General features: G+C 37.9%; 1 protein-coding gene across 1 annotated transcript in view; it reads right to left on the bottom strand.

Moving 5' to 3' along the window:
* HECW1 (HECT, C2 and WW domain containing E3 ubiquitin protein ligase 1) overlaps positions 1 to 14,759 on the bottom strand; it is a 592,628-nt gene that overhangs the window by 464,396 nt on the left and 113,473 nt on the right. The window contains exon 3 of the mRNA XM_045827195.1: positions 10,073 to 10,167. Within this exon, the coding sequence (XP_045683151.1) occupies positions 10,073 to 10,167 (95 nt within the window). The remainder of the gene's footprint in view (positions 1 to 10,072; positions 10,168 to 14,759) is intronic.

Genomic DNA, 14,759 nt, shown 5'->3' with positions numbered 1-14,759 from the left:
AACAGTCCTATGTTAATTCATGCTTTCTTTTTTTATGTGTATTTTATTTTTTATTGTTTTTCAAGTACGGTTGTCTCCATTTTCACCCCACCATTCCCTGCCACCCCACCTATCCCCACCTTCCACCTTCAAACCTATCCCCTTTGGTTTTGTCCATGTGTCCTTTATACATTGTCCTTGATGGTTCTTCACTATTCCCTTACTCCCAGTTTTGTATGCTTAGAGGTTAGCAATGAGGAGGTCTTTCATAAATATTTACTGAATAAAAAAATGAATTTTTGAAGCCATAGGCTACACAAAGATATACAAAACAACCATGTTCTGAACAGACTTCCAAGTTTGGTGGGGTCAGAATACTGCGTGAATGGCTGGGAGCAGCTGAGGTGGTGGGAGCAGTTTCTGGAGGAAAAGGGTGAAAAGGGCTCTGAGCAGTGTAAAATAATTTTCCAGATCATAAGTGAGACAAAATGAAGCTGTTGACTCTCAGAAGAAATTACATGTTATGTGAATATCTAAATAAAACTTCTCTCTAACCTTCTCAGCAACTTTTTTCTATTCCACCCTTGAGTTTGTGGAATGGAATGATAATTTAAAATTACAATACTCAAGAGATCTTATAAAGTGCTCAGTTACTCAATCATTCTAAAGCATGCTAGTAAATATCTGTACAACATTGATCCTTTGAATGCAAATAAATTGCATGTGCAATTTTAGAGCACTTAAATTTAGATGCATTGTGTTGTATTTGTAATATTTGCTTTATAGCTTCTATAAATAAAAAACTAAAATGCTTTCTTAAATTCTCTCCTAAGGAAAGGCTAACAGAAATATACATGAAAGATAGAAATTTAAAAATTAGAATATCATATTTTATAATTACTTCAGACTTCCTGCTAACCAAGTGTCAAGGCAAGACTTGAAGCGGAGAGCTTAAAGTTTCACAGTGGATAGTGTGGTAAGGACAATTTACGTACTCTGTCTTTTGCAAAATTGTAGGTATGTATAGATTTCTGTCCTTTGGTGTATGAATGAAGATGGGGAGGGGAACTATCATGGAACTTATTAAGAGAGGCTATAGTGCACAAGAAGAATGTAGTTTAGGCAAAAATATGGAAAGAGCTTACTTTAAAAAAGGATTTCCTACAGAAAATAGAAGCAAAATATGAAACATATGCTAAGTGCTCCCAGTAAGATACAAAAACTATGGAAAAGGTCATGGGCTATACGGAAAAGATTAACTCATATACTCATTACCTAACACACACCAGGCTTGTGGCATTTCATACCCCTATGCCCTTGCACATACTGGCTTTTCTGCCAACTACACATTATTTCCTTTCCAGAGAAATAGACTATTGAATAGACCATTCAGTTTTATTCATCCTGACTCTGCCTACATACCACTTCCTCTGACAACCTTCCCACCTGCTGCAAGAATCTCCACCCTGCTTTCTCTACATGCCAAAACAATGAGTTTTCACTCTGTGGTACTGGGCCTTTTGGATAGCATTATCATTTATAATAGAATAATTATTAGTTCTTAATGACAGAGTTTATATTTAATTTACCTTTATAACCCTAACTCATTATAGTTTATTTTAAAAAATATTTTATTTATTCATTTTCAGGGAAAGGGGAAGAGAAGAAAAAAGAGAGGGAGAGAAACATTAATGTGTGGTTACCTCTTGCATGCCCCATACCGGGGACCTGGCCTGCAACCCAGGCATGTGCCTTGACTGGGAATTGAACCAGTGACCCTTTAGTTCACAGCCTGTGCTCAATCCACTGAGCTACACCAGCCAGGGCCCATTATAGTTTCTGATATACAACCAAGACTAATAGTCCTGGCTGGTGTAGCTCAGTGGATTGAGCATGGGACACAAACCAAAGGGTTGCTGGTTCAATCCCAGTCAGGGCACATGCCTAGGTTGTAGACCAGGTCCCCAGTAGGGGGTGTGTGAGAAGCCACCACACATTGATATTTCTCTCTCTTTGATTCTCCTTCCCTTGGCCTCTCTCTAAAAATAAATAAAATCTTTTAAAAAAGACTAATAAGTAGATTCCAAGATGCTTGCTGTGTACATAGAAGTTACACTCACCTCCTGACACCAAACCAAGTTTACAGCTCAACTACAGGGCAATCAATCAAAATAACCAATGGAAGAGTAGCTGAACTGAAGTATTATAAACAATGATTTACAAAAGTAGCCAAATAAAGACTGGGAAGAAGTATGGAGACTTGGAAAGGGCTGGTCACACACATGCAATAGCTAAGAAGCCCTAGAGATATCTTGGTTGCAAAAGTCCTTCCCCCAAGGAGCCTGGAGCTCAACCCCATGCAGAAATCCTTAACCTAGAAAAACAGATATGAGAAGAAAAGCCTGGGTAGAATCTGGTGGTGAAGATCAATATCAGTGGGAATTCAGTCTATCTGGTAGACAAAGGAGTCTGCTAGAAACCCACATGCCACCATTCCCAGGTCAGGCACCAGCCTGATAAATGCACTATCAAGTCTTCAAAATAGTGGCAACATCACACTGCTGTTCTCACGTCCTATACCCAGCAGGGGCCTTTGGGGAGCTTTTGTATTTTTTCTGAAGAGGCTCTTGGTAAAGATTCAGACAGCAATTGTACTGGGTAGCTGTAAGAAGGGGGCAAAATTTTTCACCTTGAGCATACAGCTGGCACCCTCCACACACCTGTTGAATCACTTAGCTTGTCCTTCTACTCCTTGTAGCCCTGCCCTGCTGAGTTTAGTCCCCCAGGGAGATCAAGCTGCTGTGCAAAGGGGGCACTTTCAGAGCATGTATCACTGCAAAGCTTCAGTCCAGGAATCAGACCAGCGTGTGCTGCATTGTGTGGCTACATTGTGGGGAAATCACTCCTATTCCCCCTGAAAACTCAGTCTATGCCACTGCCATACTGAGAGACTCATCTGACCTGCCTTTGTGGTAGGTCATTACCACAGCAGGATCAGAGAGGGGGTTGGAGGTAGGACCTTTGAAGTGCATCTCTTTCAGAGTCTCCTGGCTCCAACAGTTGCTGGGTTATGTGGCTGGTTGTTGATTAGAAGGAGGAAAAATGTTTGCTCTAATACTGCCATCTTAGTCAGCTTCATCCCCAATGAATATTCTTGATATGTTCTGCTGAGCTTACTTCTGCAGAAAGAATGGCTGGCTGCACTCAACTTGAATGCACCATGGATTCCTCCTGGGGGAGGTGGAATTAGAGATTCTGGCAGATACCATGTAATATGGGTCTGGAGTAGGTGAAATTTTCCTCTGATAGAGCACCAAACGGTGAAGCCCCCAAGTAGTGGATTGATTAGCCACATCCTCCCAAATCTGGTCACATCACCCCAGTGAGCACACACCCTACAGAAAAGTCTGTGGATCATAGTTAGCCTGGGAAAATTTTACAGAAGGCTCTGGAGAAAGACTGGTCTAACTCAAAGAAAAGCAGAGTAGCTGATACATGGAAGCAGTCTTTGGGGAGCTTCAGACCTGTTATAGATCTGCCCCCAGCTCTGAACTGGAGGAAACTGACCTTTGTATACACCATAGCTCCTACTAAGCACACCCAGAACCAGTAGATACAGAAAAAAAATAGTGAATAATGTAGAGGCTCCAGACAGGTAGCCTAAAGTCAGTTACAAAAATGCCTGACATTAATCTATACTGAAACCCTGCCTAAGTGGACCCCAAACTGACATAACCAATGGTGGTCTTCAAGACAAAATGATACTTGAAAGAACCAGCCATACAAACAGCACTTCCAAAAGAGGGATCCTGACAGCCACCATGTACAGTTGGGAAAAAGCCTGTACAGCAACTCATACATAGCGATCAAAGTTTATCTTTAGGGTCAGCCAGGCTGAGGGGTTAACTTCATGCATAAAAGGTACAAAAGCATTATAAGACTCAAGTACAACAGGAGGGTGCACATAATCCATAAGTAATACTCCTGGACCATTGAGCTTGAATGATCTGAAAGATTGTGCCACCGAGGCCAACAAGAAACCCACATAATAAAGTCATCATAAAAGGTTTGGCATCATAGCAGATATTCATAATACACAGAGACAGACAGAAAAAGGTAGACAAAATAGGGAAATAAATATGCCTTAAATGAAATAACAACAGAAATCTTCAGAAAAATAACTAAGTGAAATGGAAGCAACCAAGAATCGAGATGCAGAGTTTAAAACAATGATTACAAGTATGCTTAAAAACCTTGATTAAAAGAAATTATTTCAGTGATGATTCAAAGAGACAGTAAATTTTAAAAAGAACACAGGAACCATAAAAACCATTCAGAAACAAAAAAAATACAATATCTGAAATGAAAAACACACAAGAAGGAATCAATATCAGAAATCAAATCAGGGATTTAGAGGACAAGATATCAGTGAGCACCCATTCAGAGCATTGAAATGAAAAGATAATTTTTAAAAAATGAGGAAAGTCTAAGAAACTTTAAAATTTTTTTAAACATGTTATTTATTTACTTAAAGAGAGGGGAAGAGAGGGAGACAGAGAGAGAGAGAAACATCAATGTGTGGTTGCCTCTGACATAGATGCCACTGGGGACCTGGCTGGCAACCCAGGCATGTGTCCTGACTAGGAATCGAACCTGTGACCCTTTGGTTCACAGCCCATGCTCAATCCACTGAGCTATACCAGCCAGGGCTAAAATGCCCATACTATGAAAAGCAATCTACAGATTCAACACAATTTCTATTAAAATACCAATGTCATACCTCACAGATCTAGAACAAATATTCTAAAAATTCATATGGAATCACAAAGGAGAGGAAGAGCCTCAGCATACTTAGTAAAGAAGAACCAAGTTGGAGGTATCACATTACCTGATATCAAACTAGAGAGCAAGAACACAGTAATCAAAACAGCATTGTATTGGCACAAAAACAGGTATATAGATCAATGCAACAGCATCGAGAGCACAGAAATAAGCCCATGCCTTTATGGCTAAATATTTGACAAAGGAGGCAAGCACATACAATAGGGTAGAGATAGTCCCTTCAATAAATGGTGTTGGGAACATTGGACAGATACATCAAAAATATAAAACTAAACACTGACTTAAACCATACACAGGAATATAATCAAAATGCATTAAAGAATTAAGTGTAAGTCATGAGACCATAAAAATCCTAAAAGAAAACATAGGCAGTAGAATTTGAGAAATTTCTCACAGTAATGTTTTTGCTGGTATATCTCATTGGGCAAGGGAAATAAAGGGGAAAAAATGAACACATGGGACTACATCAAACTAAAAGGCCTTTGCACAGCAAAGGAAACAATCAGTAAATGAAGATAGATTCTAATAGATGGGAGAACATATTTACCAATGACATATCTGATGAAAGGTTAATTTCCAAAAATATATAAAAACTTACACAACTTAGTACCAAGAAGACAAACAATCCAATTTAAAAAATGGGCTAAGAATCTGATAAGATGCTTCTTCAAAGAGGACATACAGATGGCCAATAGACATATGAAAAGATGCTCAACATCACTAATCATCAGAAAGATGCTAATTAAAACCACAATAAAATGTCACCTCACACCTGTCAGAATGGCTATCATCAATAAATCAACAAACATCAAGTGCTAGTGAGAATGTGGAGTAAAAGGAATGCTAGTGCAATATTAGTGGGAATACAGACTGGTGCAGCCACTGTGGAAAACAGTATGGAGTTTCCTCAAAAAAAAATATAAAGGGTACTTATTTTTTACCCAGTGGTCCTCCTTCTGGGAATATATCCAAAAAATACCAAAAACACTAATTGCAAAAGAATATATCCACCTGTATGTGCATTTCAGCATTATTTACAATTGCCAAGATATGGAAAATGCCTAAATGCTCATCAGTAGATGAGCAGATAAAAAGAGCTGAGGTACATTTACACTATGGAATATTACACAGCTCTAAGAAAGAAAAAGATCTTACCTTTTGTGACAGCATGGATGTACCTAGAGATTATTATAAGTGAAGTAAGCTGGTCAGAGAAACACAAATACCATATGATCTCACTTATGTTTGGGATTTAATGAACAAAATAAACTGATGAACAAAATAGAAACAGAGACATGGATACATGTAACAGACTGACAGCTTTTGGTGTGGGTGGGGGTTGAGGAGCTGGATAAAACATTGTGAAGTGGTTAGCCAAAGAACATATATGCATAACTTATAGACACAAAAAACAGAGTGGTGATAGCCAGAGGGAAAGTGTGGGGAGGTTAGGTAGAGGTGGGCAAAGTGGGGATAAATGAGGATGGAAAGAGATTTTGCTATGGGCAATGGGTCCATGATGTAGTGGACAGATGATGTTTTGTTGAGTTGTACACTTGAAACCTGGTTTTGTGAATCAGTGTCACCCCAATGTATTCAATAAAATAATTGTCTCATAAGTGCTGAGGAAAAGAAAATGGTTCAAAAATAGAAACATGTTCTATGTGAAAAGAGTTAAAAGCATCACATAAAGCTACTGATAGAATCAACTTATGTTTACCTTAAGACTCTATGCTCATGTTTCACAACCTATGCTTTGTCTCCAAAGCTGGCTTTGCCATGTAGACTTTCTTTCCCACAGCCTTTCACAGAACAGGAAAGTGTTTTCCCATCTTTCCACCCAAAGGCATATGGTGGTCCTATTTCTTTATCTAGATGCAGAAGAAGGAGCACCTGAACTGGAATTAATACTATTCTATCCCATCACACTCTGCTTTGCATTTTATTCATCAATGTGCATGCACCCTTTCTCCATTGGCTATAAATTATTTAAAGGCGATGATATTCTACTAGTCTTTGCTTCCTTCCATATCTAATAGCATGATCTACATATACTGTAGGCTTAATAAAATTTGAAGTAGTAAATGAATACACTGTGAGAAGATGGGATTAATGGCAAAAGAGAATATGACCATTACTGCCAAGAAATGGCTATTTGTGCTTAATACAAGGGGAAACATACATCAAACATAGTCTGTGGTTTCCCACAGTCATAATGAGAGTAAAGGGTATTTGACCTGAGATTTTAAAAATACATGAACAGCTCCAGCAAAGTATAGCTAATAACAGAATAACATGGGACAATGTTAGTCATGGGAGGATGGTTACAATATTTTTGTTACATGACAAGTGAAATAAAGAAACTAAAACGTCTGATGCTGAGGATGTCATTTGGTATTTTGCCTAATAAAATTATCTGTAATTTTTTTAAAAACTAAAAAATAAATGTCCTAGAAGGACAAGAATGAATGGCAACCATCTGTTATAACAGGGACATCAACAGTTGTTAGTAGGGCAAAGAATAAGATAGAATGAGGACATGAGAAAAAGAACTAGTACATACTGATAACCTGATATGCTCACAACATTAAAATACTGGTTATACTAAGGGAACATTTGATATCTTTTAAAAAAACTTTTATTGTTGACACTATTACATTTCCCCAACTTTGCCTGCCTCCATGCAGCCCCCATCCCTACCAGCACCACACTGTTGTCTGTATCTATGAGTTATGTATATATATTCTTTGGATATTCCTTTCATCTAGTCCCTCTCTCCTGCCTCTTCTCTAATAGCTGTCAGTCTGTTCCATGTTTCCATTCCTCTTTTTCTATTTTTCATCAGTTTTGTCCCCCTTTTCAAAAATTAGAGTTTTAGTATATTGTCATAAACTAACTCCATGACTTTTGAAATATAATATAATGTCCACAGACAACCAATTCTCCATATTTACTGCAGTACCAGCAATCTTCAATTTACAAAAAATACTCAAATTTACAAACAAATACTCAAATTTATTGACAAAATCATTTTGGGACATTTAAATACATTTCCCTTAGAAAGTGTATGCTTAAGTCCCAGATCAAACTGCGGACTTATTTAACACAGAAGTTTGCTAGTTTATACTAGGTACTGAACTGAGCTGCAAAGGGTATAAGCTAAATTTGATTCAGCTCGATTGCCATATAGCGAAATAGTCACTTACACAAAATGATACTTCTTGCTCATCTCACAAATGTGCCGTAAATCAACTAGAATTATGCAAGTAAAATTTCTCTGAAAAGTGCACCATGATAAAGAACTAAACTAAAAGTTTAACTGTTATAAAACCCAACTGCACATTAAAATACTGTCTTGCAGAAAAACACATGTTTTCTTCTGTCACATGACTCTAAGTGCTTGATCTCCAAAGAGGAAATAGGATGATTATTCTGTCTCTGCCTCTGGCCCTCACATGGGCTTTATGACTGTGCTCTCACATGCCTGAAGATTAAGAAGAGAAAAAAGTGAAATGTACATTAAAGTGTCAAATGAAGTATCTACTGATTGATGTGAAAACATCATTATGGAGATGATAATCAGTACAATATCTCAAAGTATTTGAAGATACTTCATAAAGAGTTTTAAATATAAGTAATACACATGGGATACAAAAATGGGTGGAGTGAGGGCTGACACAAAATCAATGCAATCTCTCTAATATGATTGAAGCACCTGATGTAATGTTTCCTCATCTCAAACATAAGTCCTTGCTCCTGGCATTAGTAGCTCCTCATCACATGATTTTCTTCCCTGGCAAAAAGCCAGCTAAGCATGCATCTGAAAGGCTTTTCCTAAATCAGTTCATCTCCACTTTCAGGCTCCTTCCTTCTCTGTTTGCTCTGTGTTCAATGCCTTACTGCTTTGTCCACTTTACATCTGGTTTAATTTAGTGCTAGCTCTAGTCTTGCTGCTATGATTTAACTGACCCCCATGCCTTTCCAACTGGCAACATGTATCAAGACCTCTTTGTCTTTTCCAGGTATCCTCTTTTAAGGATAATCCACACAAATGGGCCTGGAAAATTATGTCTGGCAAATATCCACACTTTAATTCAGGTCCCAGCCAGTAAAATGACAGACCTCAAGTCCCAACCTAAATATTTAGTGTACAGAAAGTTGTACAGCAGTCAAAAGTGCATACGGTCTCTCATGTTCTCCCTCCCTTTCCCACTCCCTGTTCCCTCCAAGTAAGCCCTGACACCTCTCCCCTTCCCACCATGGCCTGCCCCAGGTCAGCATCCAGCTCTGCTCTGCTTCTCAGGATGAAGGCAGATCTGGCCTGCTAATCTTATTACTGTCACCAAGCACTCAACTTGCTCATTTTCAGCACACGGAAAAACTGATTTAAAAACAACAAAGTGGTGTATTTTAGAGCCAAAGTACTTTCTGAATCATTTATATTTCATTTCAAGTACTTTTCTCCCTTCCTCATGAGAAAAAAATAACTTACATTAGCATGACAAAGTTCTCAGTGGTTTTTGTTCAGTCTCTCCTATTCAGTAATTTTTAACTTATGTGAAAAGGATAAAAATGTCATTTGTAAGTAAATTTCAGCTAGTCTGATTATATGTATTGAGAACTAAGGTAAACTGCACTAGACTGTAATTTAGGAAAAGGTGCTATTACCATACTAATAATCATAGCCACAGGATAGGGAATAAAAGACATGATTTAAAACCCTGATCAGCAATTACCTAACTGTGTGACCTTAAGTGCACTACTTAATATCTTTGAGCACAGTTTCCTTACTATGAAAAGAAAAGATGAGAGACTCTAGTCTTTTCTAGGTTTACTATTTTATAATTATAATACTAAAATTAGTCATTTAGTTATAAGCCTAAAAAGAAATTAAAACATATAAAAATGTAAATATTTGAAACTAACAAATTTACAAATGTGTTTCAAAGAAAGGTTTATTCATTGCTATTAAGCATGAATTTGTTAGAAACATCTGGCTATCTACTACTGAAGCTTGACATTTCTCTAACAAAAAAGTGATATGCATTTTAATTAGGTTGCTTTAAAATCTCATCCCTCTTTATTATTTTGAGGTATGTGTCTATCTATTCATAATCTCTCAGTATGTCTCCATATGTGTGTACACACACACACACACACACACACACACACACACACACAAACGTAATAAAAGGAAAAAGTAAAGAATTACAGAGTTAGTTTTGACCAAAGAGGAAGGAATGAGACTTACAGGAGCTGCGGAATTTTTGATCGTGACACTTGGGGTGGTAGCTCGCAGGGCTCCACTCACTCCATGGTAGTATTTGAAGCAGATCTTAGTTTCAGCTGAAAGAAAAAAATAAAATGGGGTTGAGAAGTAAGGTATAACCCAGGAAAAAATAGCCAGGGCCAGAAAGGACACTCTAAATAACTGCAACATGGTTTCTCCTGTGGACCCAGGGAAAGCAGATAATTACTAAGAATGGCTCCGGTCTCAACCTATGCTCAAATAAAAAAATAACAGCAATTTTTATACAGGAACCTCTCATACAAGCTGCAGTTTAGGAAGAAATTGCACTGAGCTGTCTGCCTCCTACACTGTACTGTCTGCCTACACTGTGTTCCTTCCATCAGTACCATCCCTTATAAAGAAGTTCCTGGCATTCTATTTCAACCAATAAGATTGAGGCTTTCCACATCCACTGGAAGATGCCCCACAACTATGTCCCCAATGGGACATGGTTGATATAGCTTCTTCACTGACCAATCAGAGCAGCTCCACTTTGATCAATCAAAACAGTGCCTTTTGGACCAATCAGACTGTTAGGATTTGGAGTCTTCATTCTCATTAAGATAAATCAATCAGGGATGGGGGTAGCTGTATATAAGTATACTTATATATACTTATATACCAGTATATATACTTATATATACTTATATACCTGTATACAAGTCAGCTGCCCTTTTACTCTGAGAGCACACCTTTTCCTTTCTGCCAACGAATGAAGACTGTGTTTCCCCACCTAGAGCTGAGACACCCAAGTTTTCTCTCTGGGGCAGACCAGTGTGGAGCAGAGCTGACCAGCAGGGTACAGAGCAGATCAAATCATCAAAGAGAAGAGCAAAGCTACCCTGTAGGCAACAAATCTGGCCCCAGAGCTTCCTCAACTCAGAGCCCCCTGATAAATGTGCTGTTTTCAAAGCTATGTTATATCACAGTTGAGCTGTTCCATAGCCATGCTGTATTTACAGCTGTGGTGTATCACAATTGAGTTGTTCCACAGCTGGGCTGTGTCATGATTGAGCTGTTTGCATTGAATAAACATTCTTTCTTAAATGCATCACAAATTAGGGATTCTTGTTGGAGTTGAATTTAAGCCAAGGATTTTGCTGAGACTCCCATGACACAGGCAGGTCCCAGTTGACAATGATAATCAACAGGTGGCCTCATGGACAGATTTGACTTCTTTCTAAAATGTACAATAAAAACTGTTTTGACCTTAGCATTTTTTAACCAAGTTAAAACCATTATTTAGACTTCTATATTATAGGTTATCACAAGAGGCTATTTCTTTTAAACCCTTAGTTCTAAGATTTTAGACAGTTTGATGCCTACCAATGGTTTATTTCTTTTTTTTAATTTTATTTAAATGGTTGCAGTACAATTTTCTATCTTTTACTCCCATCCCAACCCACCCGCCCAATGGTTTATTTCTTATGTAATTTTGTTATATAATTCATTGTGATTAAAAGCTTGGGGATTTGGAAGAAGACATTGAGAAGTTATTGGAGCACAAGGAAGACAATATGTTTTCTAAACACAAGTACATATCAATAATAAGCTCTGCATATCAATCTGTCCTTTTTTTAAAACAGCAAAGATACGTCCTTGGGAAATCATGCTGTTTTGTTTTGAATTTTAGCTATATTTTTAATAATATGTGAGACAATGAGCAAGCCAATCTCCCTGTACCACCTGGTCTTTATGTGTAAAATAGGACCAACAATAATACCTACTTCATAAGATGTGGAATGCTTAATAAAAGTGCTTAAATTTCAACTAGGTTCTCAGTGAATATTAGTGATGAAGATGATGATGATGACTACATGATAAGGTTGTGAGCCTATTACTTTCTGGCATTATGTTCTATAGAGGACAATATTTGAGGCCATACTGAGTTTAGTTCATAAGGTGACCTGCTTTCCCCAATTCACTGGTATAGAACTTTTCTTTTTAATTTGAAAAATTTGTCAGACTATGTTTTAATCACTTACATAAATTTTATTTTATTGAATTTATTGGAGTCACATTGGTTAATAAGTTAAATAGATTTCAAGTGTACAATTCTATAATACATGATCTGTATGTCGTATTGTATATTCACCACTCAAAGTCAAATCACCTTCTGTCACCATTTATCCCCCCTTTATTATCTTCTACCTGCCTCCACTCCGCTTTGTCTCTAACAATAACATGCTGCTGTCTGTCTCTATGAGTTTCTTTTCTTACTTCCTTCACCTATTACACCCAGGCCCCCGATCCTCTGAGAGCTGTTAGTCTGTTCTCTATGATTATGTTTCTATTTTGTTTATTTTATTCATTCAATTCCACATATGAAACCATATGGCATTTATCTTTCTCTCACTGGTTTATTCACTTAGCCTAATACCCTTTAGGTACGTCAATGCTGTTATAAACAGTAAGATTTATATTTTATATTCTTATATATATTTTATTGGTTTTGCTATTACACTTGTCCCATTTCTGCCCTTTATTTCCCTCCTCTCTTAACTCCCCTCCCACCACCATTCCCCCCACCTTAGTTCATGTCCATGGGTCATACATATAAGTTATTTGGCTCCTTCATTTCCCATACTATTCTTAACCTCCCCCTGCCTATTTTGAACTTGCCATTTATGATTCTTATTCCCTGTATCTTTTTTCCATTCTCCCCCCACCCTCTTCCCACTGATAACCCTCCATGTTATCTCTATTTCTATGGTTCTGTTCCTGTTCTAGTTGTTTGTTTAATATATTTTTTAGGTTTAGTTGTAGATAGTTGTGAGTTTGTTGTCATTTTACTGTTCATATTTTTTATCATCTTCTTTTTCTTAGATAAGTCCCTTTAACATTTCATATAATAAGGACTAGGTGATGATTAAACTCCTTTAATTTGACCGTATCTAGCACTTTATCTGCCCTTCTATTTTAAATGATAGTTTTGTTGGATAGAGTAATCTTGGATGTAGGTCTTTCATGACTTTGAACACTTTTTCCAGCCTCTTCCTGCTTGTAAGGTTTCTTTTGAAAAATCAGCTGAAGTTGTCAGGGAATTCCTTTGTAGGTACTGTCTCCTTTTCTCTTGCTGCTTCTAAGATTCTCTCCTTATCTTTCATCTTGGGTAATGTAATTATGATGTACTTTGGTATGTGCTTCCTTGAGTCCAGCTTCTCTGGGACTCTATGTGCTTCCTGGATTTCCTGGAAGTCTATTTCCTTTGCCAGATCAGGGAAGTTCTCTTTCATTATGTTTTCAAATAAGTTTTCAATTTCTTGCTCTTCCTCTTCTTTTGGCACCCCTGTCACTTGGATGTTGGAACATTTAAAGTTGTCCTAGAAGTTCTTAAGCCTCTTCTCATTTTTTTTTCAAATTCTTGCTTCTTCAATCTGTTCTGGTTGAATGATTATTTCTTCCTTCTGGTCCAAACCATTGATCTGAGTCCCAGTTTCCTTCCTATCACTGTTGGTTCCCTGTACATTTTCCTTTATTTCACTTTTCATGGTTTTCACTTTGTCCTGTATTTTGTGAACGTACTCAACCATTTCTGTGAATGTCCTGATTACCAGTGTTTTGAACTGTGCATCTGATAGGTTGGCTATCTCTTTGTCACTTAGTTGTATTTTCTCTGTGGCTTTGATCTGTTCTTTCATTTGGGACATTTTTTTTCTTAGAGTGCCTGTTACATTGTAAGGGGTGGAGACTTGGTATTCACCAGAGCAGGGCAACCCACATTGCTGCATTGTGGTGCTGTGTGTAGGGAAAGGGTCTGAGAGGGAACAGTGCTGCTTCCTTTGCTCTTGCTACCTTTCAGTCACTTCCTCCTCTACACACAAGCAAATTGGACCCTTCTGGTTCTGATTCCTGGGTGAGCGATTTTGTGTACATTCTGGGACCCTGTGGGTCTCTCCAATCAACTCTCCTGTGAGACTGAGAGTTGTTCCTGCTACCACAACCTCCATAGATTTTTTTTTAGTCAGAGGTTTTAAGGCTTTATTTCCCCATGTTGGAACCCTGGGTTTCAGGGCCTGTCTTGCTCCCCAGTTCTGCCTGGTTTATCCACACATAAATGTGGGACCTCCTGGTCCACCAGCTGCTACTTTACCACCACCCTGCCCATCCAGGTCCTCTAGCCACCATTTTGCCACGAGTCCTCTCCACCCCAGCTGCCCATCTGTGCCCCTCCTACCATTCTGAATGAATGTTTATTTAACACCTTGGTTGTCAGACTTCCATACAGTTTGATTTTATGGCAGTTCTGGTTGTTTTTTGTTTTTAAATTTGTTGTTGTCCTTCTTTTGGTTGTGCAAGGAGGCACAGTATATCTACCTATGCCTCCATCTTGACAGGATGCTCAGATTTACTTATTTTTTATGTTTGAGTAGTATTCAATTGTGTCAATATACCATAATTTTTTCCCCTCTCATCTCCTGATGGGCACTTGGGATGCTATAAAATTCTGGCTATTGTAAATAGTGCTGCAACAAACATAGGGGTATACATTCTCTTTTGAATCAAAATTTCTGATTTCTGATGTATTCACAGAAACATAATCACTGGGTCACAAGGCAGTTTTGTTTTTATTTTTTTGAGAAAAATAATGTTTTCTACAGTGGCTGCACCAATATGTATTTCCACCAACAATGCACAAGGGTTCACT

This window comes from Phyllostomus hastatus, unplaced genomic scaffold (assembly GCF_019186645.2).
Source record: "Phyllostomus hastatus isolate PE091 unplaced genomic scaffold, TTU_PhHast_1.1 phas_scaffold_78, whole genome shotgun sequence".
Classification (NCBI taxonomy): domain Eukaryota; kingdom Metazoa; phylum Chordata; class Mammalia; order Chiroptera; family Phyllostomidae; genus Phyllostomus; species Phyllostomus hastatus.
This window is presented reverse-complemented; position numbering and strand designations above follow the sequence as displayed.